Source organism: Oryzias latipes, chromosome 18, assembly GCF_002234675.1.
Source record: "Oryzias latipes chromosome 18, ASM223467v1".
Taxonomy (NCBI): Eukaryota; Metazoa; Chordata; class Actinopteri; order Beloniformes; family Adrianichthyidae; genus Oryzias; species Oryzias latipes.
This window is the reverse complement of record NC_019876.2, coordinates 2,517,408-2,545,275: the sequence shown is the minus strand read 5'-3', so window position 1 is coordinate 2,545,275 and position 27,868 is coordinate 2,517,408. Positions and strand designations below refer to the sequence as shown.

General features: G+C 43.6%; 1 protein-coding gene across 1 annotated transcript; it reads left to right on the top strand.

The window, feature by feature from the left end:
* The first annotated feature begins 2,994 nt into the window (after nt 1-2,994).
* On the top strand, nt 2,995-27,003 carry LOC110014833. Its single transcript, XM_020701916.2, has 5 exons — nt 2,995-3,285; nt 4,333-4,418; nt 4,520-4,631; nt 15,937-16,024; nt 20,257-27,003. The coding sequence occupies exons 1-5, from the start codon at nt 3,275-3,277 to the stop codon at nt 26,869-26,871; spliced, it is 6,912 nt and encodes a 2,303-aa protein (XP_020557575.1). The 5' UTR covers nt 2,995-3,274; the 3' UTR covers nt 26,872-27,003.
* Nucleotides 27,004-27,868: the final 865 nt, after the last annotated feature.

Genomic DNA, 27,868 nt, shown 5'->3' with positions numbered 1-27,868 from the left:
GCTTCGTCAGGCCAGGACCTTCAGCGTGCATTGGGGCGGTTTGCAGCCGAGTGTAAAGCAGCTGGGATTAGGGTCAGCACTGCTAAATATGAGGTCATGGTTCTCGACCGGAGAAAGGCAGTTTGCCATCTCTGGGTGGGTGGGGTGTCCCTGCCCCAGGTGGAGGAGTTTAAATATATTGGGGTCTTTTTCACGAGTGAGGGAAGACCGGAGTGTGAGATTGACAGGTGGATCAGAGCAGCGTCCTGATTTACACTGACGCAATCCCAATAATAAACTCAAGAGGGGCTACGCAAAAATATTAAACACCCTGCCTAGAATGTAAATGTGCAACTCAATGAAAAATTCAACCAAGCTAAACTTACAAACATTTGTGAACATAAGAACTTGGAGTTAACCTCTCTTTCTCTCCTGAAACTTCACCCAGCCATCAAGATCAGGATTCAAATTCTGTGCAGTAACACATTTACTTTCATTCAAGTGTGCTAAACACAGTTAAATGTCCAAGAATCTTTTCCTGGTTGCTGCCTGAATTATGTGGCAACATCTGCCTTTTTTCCTGACCTTTAATGGGGTGCCATCAATGACCAGACTGACATCACGTGATCAGTTCACTCCTACATAGTCTGGTGCAGTAACAAGAGAGCTGACTATGTCATCGGCTAAACTAGAATCCATTGTTGGGAGGTTCTGCAGAACTTTGTCGCGTTTTGCTGATAGCATTTTGGTTAAAGCTAAGTGCATTCGCCTATTAGCCGCTGTGCAACTGCAGTGCTTCACTCGTTCTTATCGTCCGCTACAAAGCACCGCAAGCCATGTTTTTATGTGCCATGTGCCATGTTGCTGGCAGCAACATGAATCAGAGTTTGAGTTTGGTACCCATCCCAAGTAAAAACTAAATCGTTTTTGTTTCATAAAAACAACAAAAAGCTGCCTCTGGCCAAAGTCTTCCTGTTGTTTTGTGAAAAGTAGAGCTGCACAATAGGAGGCCAGACAAAGAGAGTGAAAGAGAGATCTAGATGCATACTTGCTTAATCATGCAGAGAAATATTGCAGCCGTGGCGGTGCATGTATGCCTTCTAGTTCCCCTGTCCTAAGTTTTTCCTTGACTTCTTACTGCTCCATATCGGGGACACCTGAACAAAATAGATGCGGACATGTGGAGGAAAGATTACATTCACGACACGTGCGCAGAGCTGCGGGTGGCCGGCGCCCCCCTCTTTCTGCCAGTTGCTGGACCACAGTGTATGTCAATCAACGGTGGGTGGTGAGTGAGTAGGGAACAGTGGTGACTGGTGGGCGGGGTCTACCTGTGTGTGTGTGCGTTTGGTGAACGTTCTCCCTCTAAGTAAGAAGAAGCTGGCTGTGCGTTTTGGTTCGTGCTGTAACTGTTCTGACATACAGGATTAGTAAACAGCTGTTTGACCACCGCCCGCCTAAGGAGCTTCTTTGCAGCCATAAAATATATTTATTAAAGAAGTCAGCAAGAGAGAAGCCCGGCCCAACCCGAATTCTGGGTAATATTTTCACGTTAAAACTATACTCCTTTAAGATAACAGATAATGGTCATAACAAGGATTTACCTGATTAAGACCGATTCGACAGAATACTCAAAACAAATGTTGCATGAAACAGTGTTAGGCAGCGTTGGTTTTAAATTGTTAGCTTGATATTTACTCTGGCTCAGCGCCACTATTTCTGCGGCACAATGACTGACTAATACAGACAGTGTCCTATAGACTTGCCGAGTCAGGAACTCTACGATTTCCAGAAGTATTTATTTTTTTCCAGAGCGGCAGTGGCGTACTCTAGTATCACCATGAGACCTCCTGTACTTTACTTGTACATCTCTATGGTCAAAGTGTCACCATGCAAGCATGTCTTTCACAAGCACAGGGGTGCTTATTACGTCAATCGCGATTAATCGGTAGATCATCAAGGACATGAGGGTAGATCGCAGGCCAGCAAAGATAAATAACAACAAAACAAAAAAAATGTCCTTCTGAAAAATCCACTGGCCAATCAAAATCCTCATGAGAAATATGGGACATGATTGACATGCAGAACGGCCAATCAGACATCCTCTGATACATACGTCACTGTACATGCGTGTTTAAATTTGCTGAGCGCAAATTCTGTCTGTCCTCAGAAAGTCGCTTTCTGCCCCGCGGCACATCAAGTCCCCGACAGAAGACCACTCTGAACAACTGTGTTTATTGAAGCCGCCCCGCGTGTGTCCTTTTGCTATCGCCTCTGCAGTTGCCGCCCAATAAATACGAGCTCATTAAGGAAGCTGTTTTTCCGTGGCACACGCTTCGTGCGGAGTCAGAGGCGCTTTAGAAATGCCCTACTCCCCGCAGTGCACGGTTTACAACATAGCAAGGCATACGATAGTCGCTGCTTTCTGTCTTTGTAATAAAACGCCTTATCTGTTAATACAAAAGTATCTTTGTGTCATTTCACTGTGCAGTTCTTAATTATCAGCACATAAACAACAATGTACAAATAAACATGTAACTGATAAAAAATAACTGACAGATATATTTTGGTTTGCTGATTCTCTGAGTCACTTAACATACCTCATACATCAAATTAACCCAGGAACATCATCTCTGTTCCTCACAAATGAACATAACAGGAGGGTTAACAATATAAGTCGCTGCAGAGTATAAGTATAAGTCCGGAAAATACCGTAGTGACACTCGCACAACCCCCACCCCCCAACTATTAGACGCCAGCAGATGAGATGAATAAGGTACGCTAGAGAGAGGGGTGAGGGGGGCAGGAGAGCAAGGCCAACACATCCAATACCAGAGAGGCAGAGACAGTCACCCCCCGACCCCCCCACCTGGAACCGGCATAGGAATGAAAACTGGCAGGAGAGAACATGTCTAGTTGTGCTCACCAGCAAGACCAACAAAACCTGTTTAAGAAGCAGTTACATGTGAACTAAAACTGACATCTTGTTCCAGGGAAATGGGGAGTTAAAAGGAAATTCCCACCCACGTCCTCCTCCAACTTCATTTTAGTTTAACTGTCAGCTTGAGCAGACCACAAGACAAGAATTGAACCAAAACATGTAGATGGAGTGCAAGACTGATAATAGTTAAATATTTACAGTTAAGACAGGAAAGAAAGAAAGCAGCAGCTGAAACTGCCAGTGAATCTGATCACCTTTGATGAAACTGACAAGTCTGGACCTAACCTGCAGTTAGACCAGTTCTGCACCTGGACTGACCTTGCACTCGGACTGGTTCTGTAACAAGCGTCTCAGATGAATAACAGGTGAGAAAACATTCCGGTGTGAAAGCAGAAGTTGACTCTGAGTTGATGGTGGACGGACATGCAGCAGGAGACAGAAGGTGAATTAGTTGAAGCAGAAATGATGTTTAGACAATAAAGCTGGCTGATGTTTCTTGAAATAATTGTTAGGTTACAGTAGGCTTCGATGTTCCACAGCAGGACAACACGTCATTTACAAGTGTAGGTACCCTGACAAGAAAAAAAAGTTATGAAGCTGGATTTAAAAAGAAACAATAACAAAGTTTGCAATGTTTTCTTCTTTCTTATGTGTATTTTTATTTATTTTAAATAATTCTGTAAAGGATTTAGGGACTTTGAAAAGATATGTCATAAGAACTGGTTTGAGATCATTTGGCAATGAGAGGGGTGGACTTGACCAGGAGAGAGGTTAAATATTTGTTTATATTATTGAATTATTCAACTAATTATATGAGGTTGTCTGGGAGCATTTTTGTGAGGTTAATGAGTTTCGTTCAGAGTATATTTGGTTATAATTGCATTTACACTGATTCCTAAATTGATGGTAACTTTAAACCAAACGAACACCAAAGAAAAACAAAACCCTCCAACCTACAAGTACTGGTGGGGTGTTATACAGGATAAAAAGAAATGTGTTGCTCAACTTCTGTTAGACAGAAAATCCCATGATGTCACACAAACAAGTCCAAACTCATACTAGTAGAAATTAACTGTAATTTATGAAGGTGGTGAAATTCTGCTGGTGACAGCTGAAACCACCTGGATGCCAAGTGGGGATCTGAGCCTCAGCTTTAGTTTCACAACTTTCTCAGTCAATCAATTAATTAATTCTGGAAGAAAATACTCTACCCATTCTGACAAATATTCTCAGTTTTATTTACTGTCATGTTGGTCTGTTTTGAGGTCCTCCCAGGAAAATTGTGAGATTTTCTGTATTTATTAAAGAGCAGAAAATTTTTTATGTGTTTAAAAAGTTCTCCTGCGATACATTAAATTTTGCCAATTTCAATAGTATATGCAACATTTGTAGCTCCTCTTTACCTGTTTCAGTTCTTCTATGGCAATGGGGGGACAGAGGCCGAGGATTCTGGTTCTCCTGATCATCTTCAGCCTTCTTGAATTCACCGAACAATTTGGTAAGATACGTCCAACAGGAGAGTCTCACCGAGTCAGGACTGGAGGGTTGACCTTTAACCTGAAACATTTCCAGTGAAGCAGGATTTATTTTGTGTTGCAGAGATGAAAGAAAACGAGTGGGAGGACCTTAGACCAAACATAGCAGCTCTGTATCGCCTCAGAGGACTATCTGATCACATGTCCCATGACATCACCAACCCCCCTGAAAACAGGTACGAGTGCCGCAGCGAAAAGAGGTAAGATCGGGCCTAAAAAATCCAGCCCAACACGACCCAGGCCCGCGGGCATTAAAGCCAAAATCGGCCCTAGCCCGACCGATTAACTTGATTTGCAGGACCGAGCCCGAAGCAAACCCGCAATTTCAATTTCAGTTTATCCCATAGTATTTTTGGCAAAAAAAAACCCAGCAGATTTCTTAAGGTTAAAATAATCTACATATTTTTATAATCATGATAAATGCATTTGCACAACGAAATAACGCTGGAACACAGATAAAGAGGCCAGACAAAGAGAGTGAAAGAGAGATCTAGATGTGTACTCGCTTAATCATGCGGAGAAATACTGCAGCCGTGGCGGTGCGTGTTTGCCTTTTCAGTTCCCCTGTTAAGTTTATCCTTGACTTCTTGCTCCTCCATATCGGGGATACCTGTCAGGTGTCGAGACCGCACCTGTTCTACATCTGATTAGTCTGCCTTTATACCGTAATTTCCGGACTATAAAGCGCACCCGATTACAAGTCGCACCCACCCATTTTCACGTGTTTAACTACTTTTAAACATACATAAGCCACGTCATAGTAAAAGCTGCATGTATTAGACAACACAGTAAACCTGACAAATCACATCCTGACTCCCAGCATAAGTAAGGTTCAAGACCACACTGTGGGAGGAGTCAGCTTTGCCTCAGGCTCATGCATGTGAATATGACTACATCTGACAAACAGCATGGACCTCTATTCTGTTCACAAGTTCCTCAGTTATGGTTTATTTATTTAGTTTTATTTTTTTTTTGTTTTTTTTTACTTATTGACAATCTAGGTATCACACATAAAATTACAAACAGTAACCATATAATCAACATTACATCCCTCAGTTATGATGAGGAAATTTACATCCACGATCCCCCATTTCCCATGAGTCTTAGGGGCTAAAGGCGGGGCCAACGCCCGGCTCGTCACACTGTTGAACGTGTTTAAAAATGAGCAAGTAGCAGCAGTGCATGGAGGGGTGAAAAGGAACAACTCTCCTTCCGCTTGTGTCGCGGCAGCATTATGGTACTAACAGGGCTGGTTAAAAAAAAAAAAAAAAGTAAAATAAAGCAGCGGCGACTGAAAAGCGCGCGCCTCGGCGCAATACCAGCGCCTCAGCGCGGCGCGTGCGTCAGAAGTTCCGCGGACGCCTCTGAGCTCCGCGCTCGCCCCGCGCGCTCCCCTTCCTATCTTCTCCGACACCTCTGGCCAGGGCGGCTACAGGGAGGAAGAAATCGTGTCTGTGCAGAGCAATCGGACTTAAAACTGTAGGTTTTGTGGATGAGGGGCAGATGCGTTGTTACGTGTGGGAGCCATCAGACTGCCATCGGCCCCGCAGCTCTATGTGATGAGCAGCAGCCAGGAGAACATGTCTCCAGCTCATACGGAGGCTGTGAGCTTTTCAATGCAAAATTCCGGTCAGTCCTCAGAAACCGTTAAAACAACCACGTGGATTTGTGTTTCCAGTCGTGTCCCGACAAAATAAAGGCTGATGTTATTCCCACATGCGCTGTTCTCTCCGTCACGCAGCTGACCGGCTTTTCCAATCACGTTGATGGTGGATTTTTTCACGCTGCTTTTAACTTGAAAGCTGCATCATATTGTAGCGGCGATCACGTGCAGGTTGGGTCTAACGGCACCAAAGGATTCTGGGATGCGGCCGGGCATGCATGTTTTGTTTTTTGAACCATGACTGAAGTGTCTAAGACCTGAAGTGAGGTCCATGCTGTTTGGCTGCTTAGTTTGTTGAAAAACAAATGACTTGTGCTTGGTGTTAGATAAGGAATTCAAACCATTCACTGTGACCGAAAGTCCGTATATGGCGGCCACCAAGTAAATCCATGAATTAGCCGCGTCACTGAATAAGCCGCAGGGCTGTGAGCGCAGGAAAAAAGTAGCGGCTTATAGTCCGGGAATTACGGTAAGTCCTTCACTCCCTCCGGCCATTGTCGGTTCGTCTGTTCTCCTCTGTGGAAAACACCACTGATCACTGCTAGTTAACGCAAAGCAAAGCCAAGCCAAGCAGCTCAAAACTAAGCCAACCCAAGCCAAGCCGAACCTAGCCAAGCAGCTCAAACCCAAGCAAAGCCTAACCACTTCCAGCCAAGGAATTCAAGACCCTTCTCAGCCTTTCCAAGCCAGGTCTGACTCCAGAACTAAGCTGTCTAGCCTCACCTTCCAGATCATCTGCCAGTTTCCTCTCTTGAAGACTCAATCCTCTTCTCAATAAATCTTTTTCCAGTCTGCATTTGGGTCCAGCTTATTCAAAACCTGACAATACCTAAACAAAAGACTTGCAGAGGGAAGATTACATTCACGACACGTGCGCAGAGCTACAGGTGGCCAACTGTTCTGACATACAGGATTAGTAAACAGCTGTTTGACCACCGCCCGCCGAAGGAGCTTCTTTGCAGCCATAAAATATATTTATTAAAGAAGTCAGCAAGAGAGAAGCCCGGCCCGACCCGAATTCTGGGTAATATTTTCACGTTAAAACTATACTCCTTTTAGATAGCAGATAATGGTCATAACAAGGATTTACCTGATTAAGACCGATTCGACAGAATACTCAAAACAAATGTTGCATGAAACAGTGTTTGGCAGCGTTGGTTTTAGATTGTTAGCTTGATATTTACTCTCGCTCAGCTCCACTATTTCTGCGGCACAATGACTGACTAATACACACAGTGTCTTATAGACTTGCCGAATCAGGAACTCTACGATTTCCAGAAGTATTTATTTTTTTCCAGAGCGGCAGTGGCGTACTCTAGTATCACCACGAGACCTCCTGTACTTTATCTATGAAGACTCTCATTCATCCAGGTTGGTTCCATGTAGTAGGTTTAGGGGATGTCATCTGGACTTGGTTTTAAAGTTGGAAGACGTTTCGCCTCTTATCCAAGAGGCTTTTTCAATTCTGAAATAGCTGGTCTAAGAGCTGGTATATATGTGCTCATGGGGGAGGAGTCAGACCTGATGTAGGCTAAGTGGACAATACAGTAATCCCTTGCTATAACACGGTTTACTTTTCACGGTTTCGGTACTTCACGGATTTGCATCGTGCATTGTGTTCTGCATTCTGATTGGCTAAAAAGTCACTTCACTTCTCTACCTGTGCGTCAATAACGTTGCAGTTTAATATGTACACATAGGTAAAACAGCTTGCCAAATTTACAACACGTACGTGCAAATCATCTTGCAATTTCGAGTTTCTCTAAAACCCATAGAAAAAAGAGCGACAACAACTGTCTATCACTATAATGTTCTTCTCCCGAACAAACACAGCTGCCCCGCGGGATTCAAAAGAAGAAAACACTGCAGAGTGGAGTCAGGATGCAGCGGCTCAAGAGCAGTGAAATACACCTGAGTCACTATTTGTCTGACCGTACTTTGTATTTTTTTTTAAATCATTTTAAATTATCTCCCGTTTAATCCAATTACTCTCGGGTCACGGTGGGCGGGGCTAATCTCCGCGATTTGAAGCCTTCTATTCACATCGATGATTCAAATTATTATTTGACAGTAAAGTACAGAAGATATTTGTTGAAAAACCTTTTCTAAAGTACTTTTATTTGTGAAACAAATGCTTGAGCCTGTAAATGGTTTGTTTTTTCTTTTGAATGTATAATAGAGAATTTAATTGTATAATAATTGTTAAAAAAAAAAAAAGGTTTCTACTTCACAGATTTTGCCTATCACGGGTTCTTTTTGGAACGTAACCCCCGTGAAAAACAAGGGTTTACTGTACCTCCAGTTTCAGGTTTGACACCTCCCCCATGAGCACATATATACCAGCTCTTAGACCAGCTATTTCAGAATTGACAAAGCCTCTTGGATAAGAGGCGAAACGTCTTCCAACTTTAAAACCAAGTCCAGATGACATCCCCTAAAACTACTACTCCTGTACTTTACTTGTACATCTCTATGGTCAAAGTGTCACCATGCAAGCATGTCTTTCACAAGCACAGGGGTGCTCATTACGTCAATCGCGATTAATCGGTAGATCATCAAGGACATGAGGGTAGATCGCAGGCCAGCAAAGATAAATAACAACAAAACAAAAAAATGTCCTTCTGAAAAATCCACCAGCCAATCAAAATCCTCATTAGGAATATGGGACATGATTGACATGCAGAACGGCCAATCAGACATCCTCTGATACATACGTCACTGTACATGCGTGTTTAAATTTGCTGAGCGCAAATCCTGTCTGTCCTCAGAAAGTCGCCTTCTGCCCCGCGGCACATCAAGTCCCCGACAGAAGACCACTCTGAACAACTGTGTTTATTGAAGCCGCCCCGCGTGTGTCCTCTTGCTATCGCCTCTGCAGTTGCCGCCCAATAAATACGAGCTCATTAAGGAAGCTGTTTTTCCGTGGCACACGCTTCGTGCGGAGTCAGAGGCGCTTTAGAAATGCCCTACTCCCCGCAGTGCACGGTTTACAACATAGCAAGGCATACGATAGTCGCTGCTTTCTGTCTTTGTAATAAAACGCCTTATCTGTTAATACAAAAGTATCTTTGTGTCATTTCACTGTGCAGTTCTTAATTATCAGCACATAAACAACAATGTACAAATAAACATGTAACTGATAAAAAACAACTGACAAATGTATGTATAATGGGGAAATTACCAGAGCACCCGGATGGAAAGTGGGCCACTGGAACAAGATGGAAATGAACTAAATGTGAGAAAAAGGATCTGTTAGAGTTCAAGTAATTCTACCCAGAGGGGTTACATGTGGAATGAATGGACTGCCAAATGTTCTAACATCCACAAATTCTAACTCCTATCAGAACTTGAAGCAGTACAATACAATTGCAATACCACGAGAGAACAGCAGATCACACCACACTCTTACCCTGAGCTTGGGTACACAGCTCCAACATCCACAGTTACGCTGAACGAGGCAGCATCTGACCTGAAAGCCAAGTTAATGTCTAGAATGAACACTAGGCAACCCCGACACCAGCTACAACAGTTAAGTTATGTACTGCCTCAGAGTCTCCTGGAAACTGTGAACCTTGGGAGAAAACAATACCCACCATGGAAGCAACGGTTAGATGTTAAAATCAAGGCAACTCGACAGAACAGTCACTCAAGACTGCTGGTCATGACACACCAACCTGTGCACAGCCTGGATTGATTCACTCAATGAAGCTGTGAAAAACCACCTTTGAAGCCAATGGCAAGCCACTTGCACAAGTGTCCATCTAATGTGGGATATACCAAGGTGATGCTCTGTCCCCACTGCTGTTCTGCATAGGTCTGAACCCCCTCAGCCAAATAATCTGCAAGACTGGCTATGGATACCGACTCAGAAATGGGGCCAACATCAGTCACCTCCTCTGGATTACATCAATCTATACGCTAAGAGCGAGCGTGACATTAACTCCCTGATCCACACCACCAGGATCTACAGTACTGACATTGGGATGTCATTCGGGCTCGAGAAATGCAACTGGATGAGGACAAACAGAGGCAAGGTAGTACACATAGGAGGGGTCTCACTTCCAGAAGGAGCAATAGCAGACATTGAGGACAGTTACAAGTACCTTGGAATTCCGCAGGCAAATGGCAACCTAGAGCAGGCAACAAGGAAAGCTGCAACAGGCAAGTCCTGAAAAGCCAGTTGAATGGCAAAAATAAGACCCGGGCAATAAACAGCTATAAACTACCAGTTATCAGATACCCTGCAGCAATAATAAGAAGGCCAAAGGCAGAGATACAGACCACAGATGTTAAGACACAAAAGCTCTTCACCATGCATGGAGGGTTTCATCCCAAATCCATCACCCTGAGACTGTATGCTAGCCGGAAGGAAGGAGGCCGAGGACTAGTGAGCGTAGAAGCCACTATCCAGGATGAAACATCCAAGATGCATGAATACATTAAGCTCAAGGCCCCAACTGACAGTGTGCTCAGTGAATGTCTCAGGCAATGGAGAACAGAGGATACAGTGCTGGAGGACAGATCCTCATGGAAGGACAAACCGCTTATGGTGGACCGAGCAGTATAAGACAAGGACAGCAAACAATTTTATCAAAAATATTTAAATCTATTTTTCAAAAATTGTAAATTGGCAAAAAAATGTCTTCTTGACTTTTTTGTTTTCCAGCTTCCTCCGCTTGCGCACCATGGTATTAATAATCTTGAATTCTCTGGCAGTTGTTCTATTCCCATGTTTCTCCGCGTAGCTGACGCCTTGCGGTTTAAAAAGTTTCATAAGCATGTCTGTTTGCAGGTGGCATTTTCAGGGTTGCCACAATTATGTTGTTCTGCATAATGCACATACATGCACTTCAGTACTATTCGAGGGGGTGTTTTCTTTCACGTCCACACTTCCCTCCTTACCATTCTCGTACTGTCTTCTCCTATGTTGTCTTTACCTAAGTCACGCAACAACACATTAGGCGCACCGCACCATAGGGCACACCGTTCATTTTGAATAAAATTTATGATTTGTAAGTGCACTTTATGGTCATGAAAATAATTTATATAATGTAGAACAAATTAAAATGGCATATACTTATATAGCGCTTTCTACCTTCTTTCCAAGGCCCAAAGCGCTTTACAGTCACAGTCCCATTCACCCATGCACACACACATTCACACACTGATGGTGGCTCCGCTGCCGAACACTGGCGCCAACAGAGGCAAGGTGGGGTTCAGTGTCTTGCCCAGGGACACTTCGACACATAGGCGTGCAAAGCGGGAATCGAACCTGCAATCTTATGATTATGGGTCAACCGCCCTACAGCCGCTTCAGCCTCAGATGTCCAATGGAATTTCACATGAGGAGACGTTAGGGCATGGAGAGGGGCAGCAATGGTGCTAAAACCCCGGATGAAGCGTCTATAGAAATTTGCAAACCCCAGGAACTGCTGAAGTTTCTTGTGGCTCACCGGTGTAGGCCAGTCCGTCACAGCACTGACTTTGGCAAAATCCATCTCAACCTTCCCTGCTGACACCACAAACCCAAAAAGGAGACGGTTGAGACATGAAACTCACTCTTCTCTGCGTTGACGTAAAGGTTGCTCTCCAGAAGACGCTGAAGGACATGAATTTCATGAGAGACCAGGTCAGGGGAATAAATGAGGATATCATCCAGGTAGACAAAGCGGTCCAGGCAATCTCAGAGAATACAGCAGGAGCGTTGGTGAGAATAAAGGGCATAATAAGGTATAAGTAATGACCTCTAGGAGTATTGAATCCCATCTTCTACTCGTCTCCCTTCCTAATTCTAACCAAGTGGTAAGCATTGCGAAGATCAAGTTTAGTAAACATCTTGGCCTGCTGGAGCTGGTCAAAGACAGAGGTCATAAGAGGTAATGGATATCTGTTTTTTTATTTTTATGTTATTCAGAGCACTGTCGTTGATGCAGGGCCTGAGGGTTCCATCATTTTTACCCATGAAGAAAAACCCTGAATCAGGGATATTGAAACGGGGAAACATCTAAAACCTACAGGACACCGGCCCTCGAGGACTGAATTTGGACATGGCTGATATAAGGCATACTTCAGATCTGCTTGATAACATGCTGTGAACTCCAGGAAAAGAACATAAATGCACTACAAATTAAAGGTCATCCTTTCATAGTAAAATAAAAACTAACATTTTTACTTAAAAGACATCACAAGTACTGTGGTGAAGGTGGTAGTAGTGTGTAACACTAATACTGTTGTAGTAGTTTGTAATAATAATGTGTAATACTAGTGTAAGTGTGGATTTGTTCAATTTCTGAAAGGTACACTTAAGCTGTAGAGTAAGAGCTTATTGTTGACGCGTCTTTCTTAAATGCAATTTAAGTGTTTACTTCCCAAATATATTGTGACAAAACATGTAAATTATGATACATTACATACTTACATATTATAAGAATTTTAAAATACGGTCAAAAACTAGTGTGCTCTCTAGCGCTATAGCTTCACAAAGCTTACAAAAAACAATGCGCATCTGCTACATCATACATCTCAGCCAATACTGGGCTCCTGAGTTTACCTATTATTTTGCAAAATCCAGTTAAAACGTTGTGGGATGTTTAAATGGCTCTAACAACTAGTGTGTAGTACTGTTGTACAATGTGTCATTGTATGGCAACAGATAGACTGTTGCTTTCTTTCTTTTCCTCAATTATTCAACAGTTTTCTAATAGTTTCTAGCTTTGATCACATTATTTAGAAATTAAATTCTGATTTCTATTTAAATTATAGGTAAAGAGGAACTATTTGTAAAGCACTTTGGTAACACTTTAAATGTGCCAGATCAGGGGTCGGGAACCTTTTTGACTGAGAGAGCCAAAAAAAAAAAAAAGCCCACATAATTTAAAATGTAATTCCATGAGAGCCATTTGTTTTTTATTTTTTTATTTTAGAGTATAATAAGACTAAATTTATTTTTAACATTGATATAACAAAGTTATAGCGTTTGTTATAACAATAACCTAAAAAAAAATTCTTACAGTACTCTCCGGATTATACGTTGCTCTAATACAGTGTTTTTCCACCTTTTTTGAGCCACGGCACACTTTAACCTTGACAAAAATCCTGCGGCACACCAGCATCCAAAACATAAAAATAAAAAAAGGAAAAGCTAATAGTCTGTATTGATCTACAATCCCTCTGCAATCTCACATGCATTTTTGTGATAATTGTTGCAGAAAAAGCTGGAAGCTGCAGTTTTTTTTTCTAAAAGATGTATTAAAAGTTAAGTTAAAAGATTAAAAAACTGTTGATGTGTGTTCCCTGTTGTTTTAAGATGTTAAGAGGAGAGACTCATTGTGCGCCAAGTCAAGACACAGTCACTTTAACCCAATGCATCATGGGAGATGTAGTGCCGAAAATCTGCCGAAAATCTGCCGACCGCAGACAGACAAGCGTCTCTGAGCTTCATTGTTCTGTGTACTTGTTCCACGGTCCGACACCGGATTCTGTGGAAAGCTACACCCCTACAGACAAGCTTTGGCTTGTGTTTTTGTTAGAACTGAGAGACTTATGGGCTAAATCGAAACAAGGAAGTGAAGACTTTAACCACTTCCTATTGGTCAGACTGATGACATGTGATTAAGCCTTCAAGAATGATTGGTGTAAATACTTAAAGGGGCGGGACTTTTCCGAAAACAGAGCTTAAGCTGCAGCTACAGCGGGGAAAATAAGTATTGAACACCTCAACATTCCTCTCAAAAAACATATTTCTAATCGAGTTATTGACACGAAATTTCACCAGATGTCGGCATTAACCCAAGTAATGCACACATAGAAAGAAATCCAAACATTTATGTCCATAAATGAAGTTATGTGTAATAAAGTGAAATGGCACAGGGAATAAGTATTGAACACATGAAGAAAAGGAGGGGTAAAAAGGTCTGGCAAGCCAAGAAAGCAGCTGGAGTTTGTCAGTATTCAGAAGGTTAACCTGCCCCCTATTAGTGCAAAGTAATATCAGCTGGTATAGTCCTGATTGATGCCTTTTAAAAAGTTTCTCACCAGCAAGGTGTTAGACCAGAAGCATTGCATGATGGGTAAAAGCAAAGAGCTGTCCAAAGACCTACGCAACCTTATTGTTGCAAAACACACTGAAGGCATTGGTTCCAGGCGTATTTCTAAACTTCTGAAAGTTCCAGTGAGTACCATTGGGGCCATCATCCGGAAGTGGAAAGAACATGGCATGACCATAAACCTGCCACGGCCAGGTGCTCCTCGCAAGATTTCAGACAGAGGAGTCAGAATCATCAGAAGGGTTCTCCAACAGCCCAGGAGCACTCGTGGAGAGCTTCAGAAAGACCTGGAATCAGCAGGTACTGTTGTTTCAAAGAAAACAATAAGTAATGCACTCAACCGCCATGGCCTCCATGCACGCACACCACGCAAGACTCCATTTTTGAAGAAGAAGCATGTTGAAGCTCGTTTGGAGTTTGCCACACAACATTTGGTTAACCCATGACATTCTGGGAGAAGATACTCTGGTCAGATGAGACCAAAATTGAACTCTTTTGGAGGAAAAATGGCACCGCACATCACCCCCAAAACACCATACCAACAGTCAAGTTTGGAGGTGGGAGCATCATGGCGTGGGGCTGTTTTTCAGCATGTGGCACTGGTAGACTTCATATCATTGAAGGAATAATGACTGGAGAAAAGTATGGAGACATTCTTGATCAGAATCTGCTGTCATCTGCCAGGCTGCTGAAGATGAAAAGAGGGTGGATCTTTCATCAAGATAACGATCCCAAGCACACAGCCAAGGTAACACTCAACTGGTTGAAGAAAAAGAAAAGAAAGCTGCTAGAATGGCCCAGTCAATCACCAGACTTGAATCCAATTGAAAATCTTTGGAAAGAACTGAAGATCCGGGTTCACAGAAGAGACCCCCGGAACCTTGAAGATTTGAAGGCAGTTTGTGTGGATGAATGGGCCAAAATCACACCTGAGCAATGTATTCCACTGGTTTCTCCATACAGGAGGCGTCTTGAGGCTGTAATCACCAACAAACGGTTTTGCACTAAATATTAAATAAATTTCAGTAAGTGTGTTCAAAACTTATTCCCTGTGCCATTTCACTTTATTACACATAACTTCATTTATGGACATAAATGTTTGGATTTCTTTCTATGTGTGCATTACTTGGGTTGATGTCGACATCTGGTGAAAATTTCATGTCAATAGCTCGATTAGAAATATGTTTTTTGAGAGAAATGTTGACGTGTTCAATACTTATTTTCCCCGCTGTAGCTGCAGCTTAAGCTCTGTTTTCGGAAAAGTCCCGCCCCTTTAACTGTTCAATACTTATCTTCCCCGCTGTAAATCGCTGTACCGTCATTCTTATCAAAATGTCTTTAATAGAATCAAATAAACACAAAGAAAAGATTATTTTATGATCTTTCATATTCCTAACTACTTAGTGTTTTATCAGGGGCCTGTTTGGATGAACAAAAAGCTGATTTCCTGGAGATGGGAAATGTTTTTAGATCAGTTAATTAGGGCAATTTCCCACTGCACACTTGACCATTTCCCGAGTGTGCCGCGGCACACTGGATGAAAAACACTGCTCTAGTACAGTGCTTCTCAATTATTTTTTGCCAGGCCCCCTAGCGCGCCCCACTATTTCAGAAGCACTGCTCTAGTGTCTGATGGTAATGTCACTCTACTTTTAAGAAAAACCAAGTGTATTGACCTAGTTGAGCCAAGAGGGGTAAATGTCTTTCGCCATGGAAATTTGTTAATGAACAACTGCTCATTTTGGGATTATTCCATGTCTTTTTTTTCATCAGGATCGCCATGAAGCTGGACCCATTAGGTCTTCTGCAAGAACTCCAGAACACAACCAACTTTACCAACTTTTTCATCAAAAAACAGCAGGTTAATGAATGCCTCAAGTGTTTTTTTGTTTGTATGTTTGTTTTTAGGGAGCCAGTTTAGCTCGTGCTGGTTTGCGGCGCCTTCCGTCCGTGAAACCCGGAACTGCTCCCTGTTCCCTTCTCTACCTCTGCCGGTTCCAAGCCTGGTTTGAGAAGGTTGCGTCAGGAAGGGCATCCGGCGTAAAACATTGCCAAATTTACCATGCGACTCGTTCGCTGTGGCGACCCCTGATGGGAGAAGCCGAAAGTGGAAGAAGATGTTTGTTTTTAGGGTGTTGACGGTGTTGAGTAGACAAGCAAACTAGACTTTGGGGGGGGGGGCTTTCTGGAGGGGGCACTATGGGTACGGGACCTTGGGGGTTTGACAAGTCGGGGTCTCCTCTGGTGGCAATCAGCGGTTGCCCTGGCCGGTTGGCTGCCATGGTCCCGTCGAGGCCTGACCAGAGCTCTTCCAGGGCCGGCGCCTGGGGGTGGGGGCCTGGGCTTACTCCGGGGAGGGGGCTTTCTGGCTTCTCTCTCTCTGTGTGGGGTGGGTCGTGCTGGGGCTGGGGCGTCGGCGCCTCAGGGAATGGGACCCCGGGGCTGGGGGACCTTGGCCCTGTGCTGGGGGGGGCTGGGGGACGGCTGTTTGACCACTGGGGGACAGTCTACCAGCTGTCCACAACCTAACCCTTCCTCATATAGTCTCATTTTAGGGTGAGGGGGTGGGGGGTTTAGCCTGCTATGCCCTTGGGGGGAGGCTACTTGGCAGTGGCCCCCCTCCCATGGTTGCCGTATGGAATGGGCCCCCCCTCTCTCGGTTTTATTTGCACCTTAGACATGTAGGGCCCTTGGTAGGGGGGGTGCTTGGACATCACTGCCAGCAAACAGCAGATGTCCTCTTAGCGCCTACCAGCCAATTTTAACCGCACCTTAGACATTTAGGGCCCCTTGGTGTGGAGGGTGAGGGGACATTACTGTTAGTAATCAGGAGATGTCCCCTCAGTGCCCCACCCACCAATTTTAACTGCACCCCCTTAGTGCACACACCCTTCCCCCCTCAAAATATACATTCCAACATAAACACACACACATGCACACACACACCCTCACAAAAACACGCACACACATTTTGCAAGGATGGTGGGACCTAGGACCATCTGTCCCCTACCCCATCCCTGGTGGGGGGTACTGGGCCCTCGGCAACGGCGGCCGTGTCCCCTGGGTGCCGGTCTCCTGGGCTGGGCGGTGCTTTCTCCGCGCAGGGAGGGGGTTCACATGACACCTGAGCCGGGGGTGTCCATGTACCTGTGGGGTGGGTCCTGGTCCTTGCCCCTGGGCGCTGGGCCCCGCCAAATTTCCAACTCTTGCCGAGCCTGGTCGGGCCATGTCTACAACACCCTCGTGGGCCCCCCTTTTCCCCGGGGTGACCCCCTCCTGGGTGGGGGCGGCTGCCCCCTGCCTTGCTCCTTCCTGGACCAACCGTGGGCCGGGTGGGTGGCTGCCTGGAGTGCGGTCTCCCCTGGGGGGTCCTGGCTCGTACCTGGGGTTGGGGCGGGGGCATGCCCGGAACTCCTGGGTGGTGATGAGGTGCTCGTCTGGGGCTGTGGGCACCCTACTCGGGTGGGGCCTACGTTGAGCCCTCCCGGCGCGGCGGGGGGGCTGCGTTCCTGGTTGAGCTGGGGCGGCACTCTCTTTCCCCCCATGCCTCCCTGCTCTCTGGCTCTGGGGGCCTCGTAGCAGTCCTGATGGCCCTGGGTAGCGGATGTGATCACGCAGGGGGCGGTTGTTCCCTGCCTGCTTCCATTTGGCGTTGGGGGGATTCCGGCTGCCGCTGCTGCTGCCGGGGGGTCTTGGTGTGGGGATGGCTGGGCACTCTCCCTCCTTCTTTTCACATTCCACCATCCATTTTTTAAAAGCATAAACACTCACCTGAGCACAGGTGTTAGCTCACCTTTGCACTAATAGTTTGCGTAATTGAATGAATGAAACATCTCACACTAGTTGGTTTGAAGGCATAAGTATGGGTGTGTCTGTTTTGTGTACATGTTCACATGTGGACATTTCTGCAGCTAGCAGGTGTGTTGATAACATTTGAGTGTGTGTGTGTGGACAGGCCCCGCCCTTTTTGTACTACATTTGAACCTTACCGAAATGATAAACATCCAGTAAACTTGTTGCTTTATGCTGCTTCATGGTTTTACCCCCCTCCCCTATTATCACCCTCCTGTCCCCCCTCTCTAACATCCCTTTCTCTTCTTCCCTCCTTTTCTTTTCCGTCCGGTCCAACAGAAAAGAAAAGAAAAAGAAAACAACAACTTTTTAAACATTGAAATTTAAAGAAAATGCAGGTAGGGTTTACCTTGTTGGTCTCTGGCAGTACTTCACACTCACATACAGCTGCTGATGTTTTTAACCCCACCAAGATAGCTGGGTTATGTTTTGCTATAATTTATCTGTCGGTCCAACAGACAAACAAGCGCCGGTAAAAACATAACTGCCACAATGTTGGCAGAGGTCAAAAATATTAATAAAGAAAGAAAATACATACGAGTCATTTTGATTCTGAAAAAAATTAATTAAACAGTGCTAGATCGGTAAAACACTGAAGTAAAAAAAAAAGTGGTGATGTAACAGTAGAATAACTTTACATTTGCAGAACATTTAATGTCACCAGAAAGATTTTTCCATCTGTGTGCAGCATCAGTACAACTATCGCAGAACAGGAGTAATGTGTTCTGTTTCCGTAGGGCTTCCCTGGTTCTTCACTGGTTCTACACTGGTTTTTCACTGGTTCTCTAAGACCAGACAGCAGAGGCTCCCAGCAGTCAAGTCTGCTGGATGAAGGACAAGTTCCTTTGAATTTGCTCCAAACAGCAGATCTTTGACTCCTCATGTTTGAGGTGATAAAAAGCCGTTTTGTCCCAGTCTTGATGTGGTTGCTGAAGCTCAAGTCTGAATCTGTTAAAAAGCTAAGATTTAGAACTTGGGTTTTTATCTTCAGCCCTCTGGACTCTAGCTGGGCAGTAGCTTTTCTATGTGTTTCAGTTTTGTCTTGATTTAGTTGAAGGATATGTGATTGCACCCACCTGTTCCCATGCTGCCAGAACTGGCAGATTCTGATAGACCAGAGTTATCCGGTGATAAAGTAAACCTGGCTGCCATCTACTGTGGTGAACAGGAGAAACATGAAAAGGTGAAATCACAGGGCCCCTAGAATTGACCTTTGAGGACTCCACAGGTCATTTGATCAAGCTCATGTTTATTGTCCTCCATGGAAACAAAGCCCCTGCCTTGAACATGTGATCTGAATTTAGAGCTGGACCTGACAACCCCACACAGTTTTCCAGTCTGATTACAGGCATCTTAGAGGCTAAAACGTTAAAAGCTGTTCAGATAAACATGGTTTAAAACCTTTTAGAGTTGTCCCAGTGCTGTGACTTTGAATAAAGCCTGTCTGAAATCTATCTATAGCACTACATTTAAGAAACTGTTTATCTGAATCAACAAAGCTTTCTCAATTTTTTTCCAACAAAGGGAGGAGTAGAAGTGGTCCTGGACTTCTTTAACACTTTTCTTCAGAAGGAGTTCAGCTCCACCAACCACCACACCACTTGTCAAAGCTGGCCTTAATAAGGCAGGAGCTAAGCCCAGCGAAAATGCTGCTTGATTCTATTTTGGCTGCACCATGACACACTGGCTTCTCTAACGTCTCACCATTGATTCATTAACTTCCAGCTTACATGCACAAGCTCTATTTCTCTTCTGGACAGACAGATCCATTGTTTTACTTCAAAGCAGCATCAGATGCTTTTCTTTCTGTGTGTGTTTGTGTCTGTCCTGCTGCGGTTAGCCAGCAGTGAGCTAAAACCTAACATCCGTTTGGCCTCATCAGTCTGTCTTGTTTCTGTACTACTGGCGGCCCCTGGTGGCCATTAGTGAAGAAAAATCCAGATATTAGCCACACCGTTTCAAAGTGTGTGGAAAAAAGTTGCAGCTTATAGACTGGAAAATACGGTAAATCCTTTAAATGTGGAAGCACAGTGGCTTATTACTATTATTATTATTATTTTGAATATCCAGCACACTTGTGTAAAAAACACAATATTGGCAGATGATCTGATGATACTATTAATTAATATTTGATCAGATTCAAACTTTGATCACTGCATTTGATGTATGTATTATCAAGTTATATGAAATATCAAACAGCAAGATAAAGAAGAATCTTTTAATGCTGTGTTTCTTTTCCAGGATTTTTCCATTCTGTTGGCACATGTTGAGAAGCAGAAGACTGAAGACTGGTTGCTAGCAGCTTCTGAGATCTCCCACAGCTACAACCACAAACTTTTGGTAATGATTGATGAGGAAAGCTCAACGACTGAAAGAGTCCAACAGGAATACAGCATGGATCCACATTACTCAGTGATAGTCACCACCCAATGTCTCTTGAATCAGTCCTGTTTGCCAGATGTGGACAGCTACACTGTATTGAAGATCTTTGGAAGTGTTTCAGAGGATGGACAAACTTTTTCTGGACTTTCTGGTTCATCACTTGCAAATATGATCCTGAAAACCTCGATCGAGTCTGCATCAGTGTTTTCCCTGGATGGAAATACAACCATAGAGTTCCAACATGACTTCATTCGGGTTTTCATACACCAGGGCCTCATGCCAGTCTTAGAAACGAGCCAGGACAACCAGGAGATTTACCAGGTGATGGACCAACATGACTCCATCTCTAAGTACCAGATTCCAAAAAGAACCGTTGACCACTCCACCCAGTACGACCATCAGCAGATCCTCATGTTACAAGATGACCAAGTGGTCAGAAATGCTGCAACGTTTCTTTATGAGAAACATCCATTAGTTAGCTCAGTGTATGTTCTTGATGAGAAGCTAAAACCAAAATTGATTGCAGGTAAAGATGTGCCTCTGTCAGAGGACAGTCGCCTGGTTCTGGTGGGTCACGGAGCACAAGAAGGTTTAGGAGAGATGAGGCTGGCAAAGTACACATCCAAAGCTGTGGCCAAAATAATCCAAAGCACCTCCAGAGTCAGTGATAAAATTAAAACTGTGAGTGTCGTTGCCTGTGATGTTGGATCGGATAAATCATTCGTAAAAAGTCTGGCAAAGGAGATCTTTGGTGCCGGCATTGAGACAGAACTCCACCTGAGGAATAGTGTTCTGCAGGTCCAGCACACTGGAGAAAAGGTCACTCAAGAAATCTCGCCAGATGGGACTCACTGGAAACATAAAGACGACAGCAAGAAAGTGGTGGCAACAATCAACAGGAACGGAGACGTCCTCATAAGAGAGGAACCTGGCAGCAGAGGACTGGAGGTGTTCACCGATGAAAGAAACTATCTAGGTGAAGGTACTGATTATCCAACCAGACCAGCCAAAAAGATAGAAAAAGAAATACAGCCTCAAAGCAGCATAAGCAAGTGGCCAGTAGAACCCACGTCATTTATTAAAGAACTTGAGGAGAATGTCGATGATCAGATAAAACATTCTTGTGAAGAACTTGAAAATCTTTCTTGGGCAATATTTCAGCCAAAAGCTGAAGATTACCAGACAGTCAATATTGACAACCTGCAAGTTAAGGACTATTACATAGTAGAAAAGAAAGACAATGAAATTAAGGAGATAAGTGAAGAAAAAAGATTAAAGGAAATTCTGGAAAACTGTTGTGAAATCAGGAAGGGACATGCGGGAGCAGACATCAGAGGAATAATTCGTCGCTACGCAGAGGGTGAAAAGAAACTTTCATATATAATGTTGGATGGCTGGATTTTTTTTGTTAATCCTAAAGATCTGTATGTGCAGGTAGTTGGAAAAAACATAAAAACAGAAATAGACAAAAAAACAGAAGAAGACAAAAAAACAGAAAAAGACAAAAAAACAGAAAAAGACAAAAAAAAAGAAAAAGACAAAAAAACAGAAAAAGACAAAAAAACAGAAAAAGACAAAAAAACAGAAGACATAAAAGAGATAAAAAAAAGAATTGCTTCCCAGTTAAAGAAAGGAATGGAAAGTTACTCAAAAATGAAAGAGAATATAAATAAAATTGGAGATTATGCTAATTATGTTGCTAATATTTTTAATGTTAAGGAATATAACCCAGGAAATACCGAAATTTACCCCTGGTACCCCTGGTATTTCATTGCATCAGTTATATCAGAATCTGCCAGAAATCTACGTACGTTCCCTCTGATTCTTATGGCTTTGGACTTGGCTTCAAACAACATAGAGGAAGGAAAGGAGTTTTTTTTTGAGAAGCATTCAATGGCCAGAGGAGGAAGCTGGGACGATCCAAACAAGAGGGGTTTTGAAAACGTTGTCCCAAAAGTCATGGAGTTAGAGTCTGAAATGTTCACACTATATAAAAGCAAAATGAATGTTAAATATTCAGGAGAAAGTTTTTTCAAATCTGAAGTAATATGCAAAATATTTCCGGATTGTGATGAAAAGATTAAAGATTACAACGATTTTAATGACAAAGTACGTAGTCCCATAATTCAGACAGATAATAAAGTTGAAGGAAAAACTTCCACCTCTGGAGTACTGAAAGGCCACGATGACGGCTATGTAACAACGACAGACTTGAGTTCAGCCACAGCATTGGAGAATACCTTCAAACATGAATCTTATTATCTGGGGACATCTGCCTCGTTTGCTGAGGAGATCTATACTCAGCTGAAGTTGAAACATGGAGAAGCTCTTAAAAAGCTACACCTTCAGGAGGGAAGTGCCAGGATAGAAGACGGACACTTTGTATGTCAGCTGCTGTCCAAAAATGCTGGTGGGAAGCCAGTGGAGTTCAGGACTCCGTTATCACAAGAAAGTCTCCACTACTACAAGAAGATGGTGAATAATATTGAGACAGCAGTTAATGACATGGAGATGATGCACAGCTCAGCACCCTCACATCTGAACAAGTTTGTAGAGCACTCTGGAACGGCTATGGGAACACTGGGGCTCATGTTGGGGATGAGAGGAGCTGTTCAGGCCTTTGAACATGGAGACATCAAAGACGGTGTGATAGGGAGTTTGCAAACAGCTCATGGAGTGTTACCGATGGCCACCTCTGCTGTTTCAAAACAAGTTCTGACCTCAGAGACAAAAATCGCCAAATCTGCAGCAAGAATCATAGAAAGTCCTGCAATGAGAAGTGCCATGGTAGTTATGCCTGTAGTGGGAATTGGATTTGGAATATATAATATAGAACAGGATTTGGAGAGACATGACACTCTGGGGTACATTGATGCTGGTCTGGATTCCTTAATGACTGGTTTGGATATTGTTGAAATGGCTGTTCCTGAGGCAGAACCTTTTTTAGCACCCATAAATTTGGCTCTCTCAATAGTCCGGATGGCCTTTGATGATATTTATGTGGGCGTCCAGAATGAACTAAAGAGCCTCCCAAAAGACGCTGGTGTTTTAAATAAAGTAATGGCTGTTTTTGCCGGTATTTGGAAGGGGTTTTGTCATTTCGCAATTCATGTGGCCAGCTTCTTCTATGACTGGCATTATGACGAGATTGAAGAGGGACGAAGACTTGTGGCAGAGATCTCAGACTATGACAAATACTACAATTTCACTCAGGAAAGAGGAGGAAGGACTGCTATTGATTTTCAAGGTGGTTCCTCCTCCTGGAATGGAGGAGGTATCACCTTCTGCCTCGCTGACCAGGGCCAGTCGAAACTTTGCATGGATTACTTTGTTTCCAGTGATGAGAGAAACAGGAGGAATTGCTGGAACATTGATGCACATGGAAGCCAAGACATAATTCTTGGTCTGGGAGAGTCGCATGAGTTGGAGCATCAAACCCTCCAGAAAAAAGTGCTCATGTGGATCCCAGCTGGCTCTGTAACAGTGGTTTCGGGTTATAAAGCTGCATCCTACTCAAGATATGGAATGTACAAAGGAAACCAGGATTCTAATCATTTTTTTGCCGTCCAGGAAGCAGCAGACAAGCACGTGGTTGAAGTCATGCTGAGTTACTATTACCAGCTCTACGGTGAACCAGGGGATGATATCTTCTACCTCGGCCCACAGAGAAGTTATGTTGAAGGTTCTGGTGGAAAAGACACCTATGTGACTTCTACAAATGGTTGTAAAACGATCATTAATAACTATGATCTCTCCAAAGTGCTTGACACGCTCCACTTAAGTGGGAACTACAACAACATCTCAGTGCAGAAGTCTGGAGATGATGTTGTGTTGATGTATAAGGGCAGTCATACAGTAATGATCCAGAACTGGTTTTCAGGAGAAGCATATCGTCATATGAACATTATGTCAGCAGATGGAGTCTTGTTTGAGATTTCCTCCACTGTTATAACCTCGGTTCAGCTCCTGGCCAGAGGAATTAACAAGAGATTCATGATGAACGGTACGGCTGTAGATGCTTCAGAGCCACTTCTACGTAATGTTACAAGCATCATTGGGTCTCAGTATGATGACATTCTGATTGGAAATGCGATGAACAATCTGATTGATGGAGGAGGGGGCCGAGATCACCTACGTGGGGGTGAAGGAGAAGATGTATACCTGGTGAAAGACAAAAATCAGTCTTTAGTTATAATTGAAAATTACTCCAGAGACAATAAATCAGATCTAATCATTATAGAAGCAAATCTTCACACGTTTAAAGCAAGAGTTGAAGGGGATGATGTCCATCTGAGTGCTTCGATCGACAGTACAGCCGTCCACGTGACTCTGATGAAGTGGTTCAGGTCCTGTGAAGACAGACACCTGCTCATTGTCACCAAGGATCTGATCACATTCACCATCTCAGGCAACCAGAATGACTGTCTGCATGAAAACCCCTTCACTAAGTGCATCAGAAGTTCTAACATTGACTACAGCAACTCCTCAACTCCTCTAGTAAAGGATCTTCAGGACGATGACGCTTTAGATGGTGTGACAGAGGTCCGCGGGTCACAGTTTGACGATGTTATCAAAGCAAATAAAGAGGCCAATGTTTTGATTCCAGGAAAAGGAAATGATTTCATGGAGGGGAGAGAAGGAAAAGACTGGTACATCATCATTCCTGCTCAAGGAGTAAAAACCATCAACAACCATTCACCAGATCGGGCCTTGGACATTCTCTTCCTGCAAGAATCATATGAGAACCTGACATGTGTTTGCGAGGGACAGAACATGGTTCTTCAGGTGTTTGGCCAAAGAACTGTTATTATACAGAACTGGTTTGGGTCAAGGGAAAATCAGCACATGCAGATCAAAACCAGTGATGGAATAACTGCTGAACTGAAGACCAACATCAGCAGCTGTGATCAGTCTCTTATGCTCCCTCTGACTGTAGATTACAGGAACCAGACACCAGAGCCTCTTCAGTCAAGTCGGGGGGACCTCCAGAAAGGTTTGGCTGAAGTTGAAGAGACCTCCGAGTGTTACTGTTACAGAAACAAAGACTTAGAGAGGCTCCTATGTGGCCTGAAAGGCAAAGTGATAAAGATGGATGAAGTGAAAGAAATGTTTGGATCTTCAGGTTTTGACGTCATGGTTGGTAACAAAAACGGGAACTTGATTGATCCACATACTGGAGGTGGACTGATGTTTGGCGGTGAAGGACAAGACACTTACGTAATCAAACAAGGATATGGGAACAACCTACTGATTGATAACTTTGCAGAGGATAATGGCACCGACACGGTGCTGGTCGACATGGACTTCCTGGATGGCAGTCAAGTCATTCTGAACTCATCAGCAACAGATTTGAATGTCACAATTATTACAAAAGAGGAGAAACTGAAGCTCAGTCTGCTCGGCTACAACAATGGTTCACGAAACCAACATCTGGAGTTTCAGAGTGCCGATGGTGTCCGGTTCCAACTGAAAGTCCTCAATGGTACTGGAGATGCTCCTGTCATTCAGACAGAAGCTTTCAAAGTGACTCTGAAACAGTTGCAGGTGGATTGCCGTATAGACTTGAATTCTCTCAAGAACCTGTCTAAGGTCCACACGGTCCAGGGCTGTCCCTCCCAGTCCAATAACATTTTAGGCAACATTCAAGACAACACCTTAATCGGTGGGTGGAAGGATGACATCTTGGAGGGAGGAGAGGGAGATGACACTCTGATTGGAGGAATCGGAGCCGACATCTTGGTAGGCGGGGCGGGTGACGACACCCTTTATGGGGATGATGGAAATGACACACTGCTGGGAGACTCTGGCTGGGACGTCTTCATTCCTGGTTCGGGGGCTGATCTGGTGGACGGAGGTTCTGGTAGAGACATAGTCCTGTACCGAGGTGATCCCCAGAGGCATGAGGGCGTTTATGTCAACCTGCTTAGTGGTCAAGGCCAATACGCCGATGCTGAGGGGGATGTGTTAAAGGATGTGGAAACTGTGATTGGCACAATCTACTCTGACATCCTGGTGTCCGGTTATGAAAGTTCACTTCTCAAAGGCTCAGATGGAAATGACCTGTTGGTGTCCACCGGTGATGATTACCTAGTCGGAGGTGAAGGAAATGATATCTACCTGCTGGCTTTCAACAGCGGGACCACCACCATTGACAACTGCGCGAAGGACAATGCCACAGATGTTTTACACTTTAATTCACTGACCTTGCCGTCCTTCGACTGCCAGCTCCTGTCTGATCGGGTCGTCCTGACCTTCTTTGGATCTGGCCAAACTAAAGTGAAGGTTGGCCTGAGAGGCTGGGTCAGAGACGATGATGAGTGTGGTCATCTGATGGTAGTGTCCACAGGAGTGGAGGCTTCTGTGGACAGACTCCTCCAGGAGTGTGAGCGCCAGCAGAAGATGTCCTTCTCTTGGAATGTGATATCAATTTTTGCTTTAATTTGCATTGGTTTTCTGTCATACATTTTATTTTGAAACAGGTTTGTGTGATTTTCTGTTTTGTTTCTTGAACAGGTGTGATAGCTTCATGGATATTGGTGTGTCTAAATAAATGTGGCGAACAGTCCCAGCTGGTGTGTGGCTGAGAGTGAAGTCAGAGAAAAAGTGTTACTGTTTTCGAGTGTGACTTTTTGATGCTGGAGAAAATTTACCCAGGTGAAGTTTGACACAGTAGTCCAGGTACCACACAGCACCATAGTGCAGTTACCAACCTGCCAACACCTTCTGGTCCTTAGTTATAGTCTGTTATATGAATCAGTTAGACTGTTTTTCTCCTTCCATCATAAAAGTTTATGTAGTTTAGATCATATTAGACAAATCTGTAGCCACAAAAGTATTTAATTATTGAATTGACATTATGATAAATTCTGTGTCAAAATCACATGTTTCCCATAATATTATAAAGCCCTATTTCCTCAGAAGAAACATGTGATTCATAAAATGTATTGTTATTTTTTGTATTAAGGACACGTCAGTGACTGAAAATCATGATCTGATCACACGAATGACTGATTTGATAAAGAAGACCAAAGCAAGAGGGGCAAGGGGTCTGTCAAGACAGGAAACGTCAAGGAATCTACAAGTTACCTGAAGAGAAAGAAAGAAAAAAAAGAAGCGCATCTAGCCCCCGACACATTCAATGTTTTTACATGTTTTCGTATTTCTGTTTGGACTCACCTGGACAATAGACTTATTGATGAGAAGATTTGGTTTGAAAAAACGTGCCGCATAAATTCTCTTTGCTTGGTGTCTTCTGTATAGAATTAAGTGATCATTGTGTTGTTGCTGTTTTCAGAAAAACTAAAATTCCCAAATGTAAACCACATATAGTTTTTAAGAAAAATCTTAAACATTTTAATGAGCAAGCTTCCTTATAATTTGTCATTAGTAAAATGTGAAAAAAAAAAACAGTAATAGCAATAAATATTGGGACAGCGACACAATTCCAACATTTTTGGCTCTTTACACCACC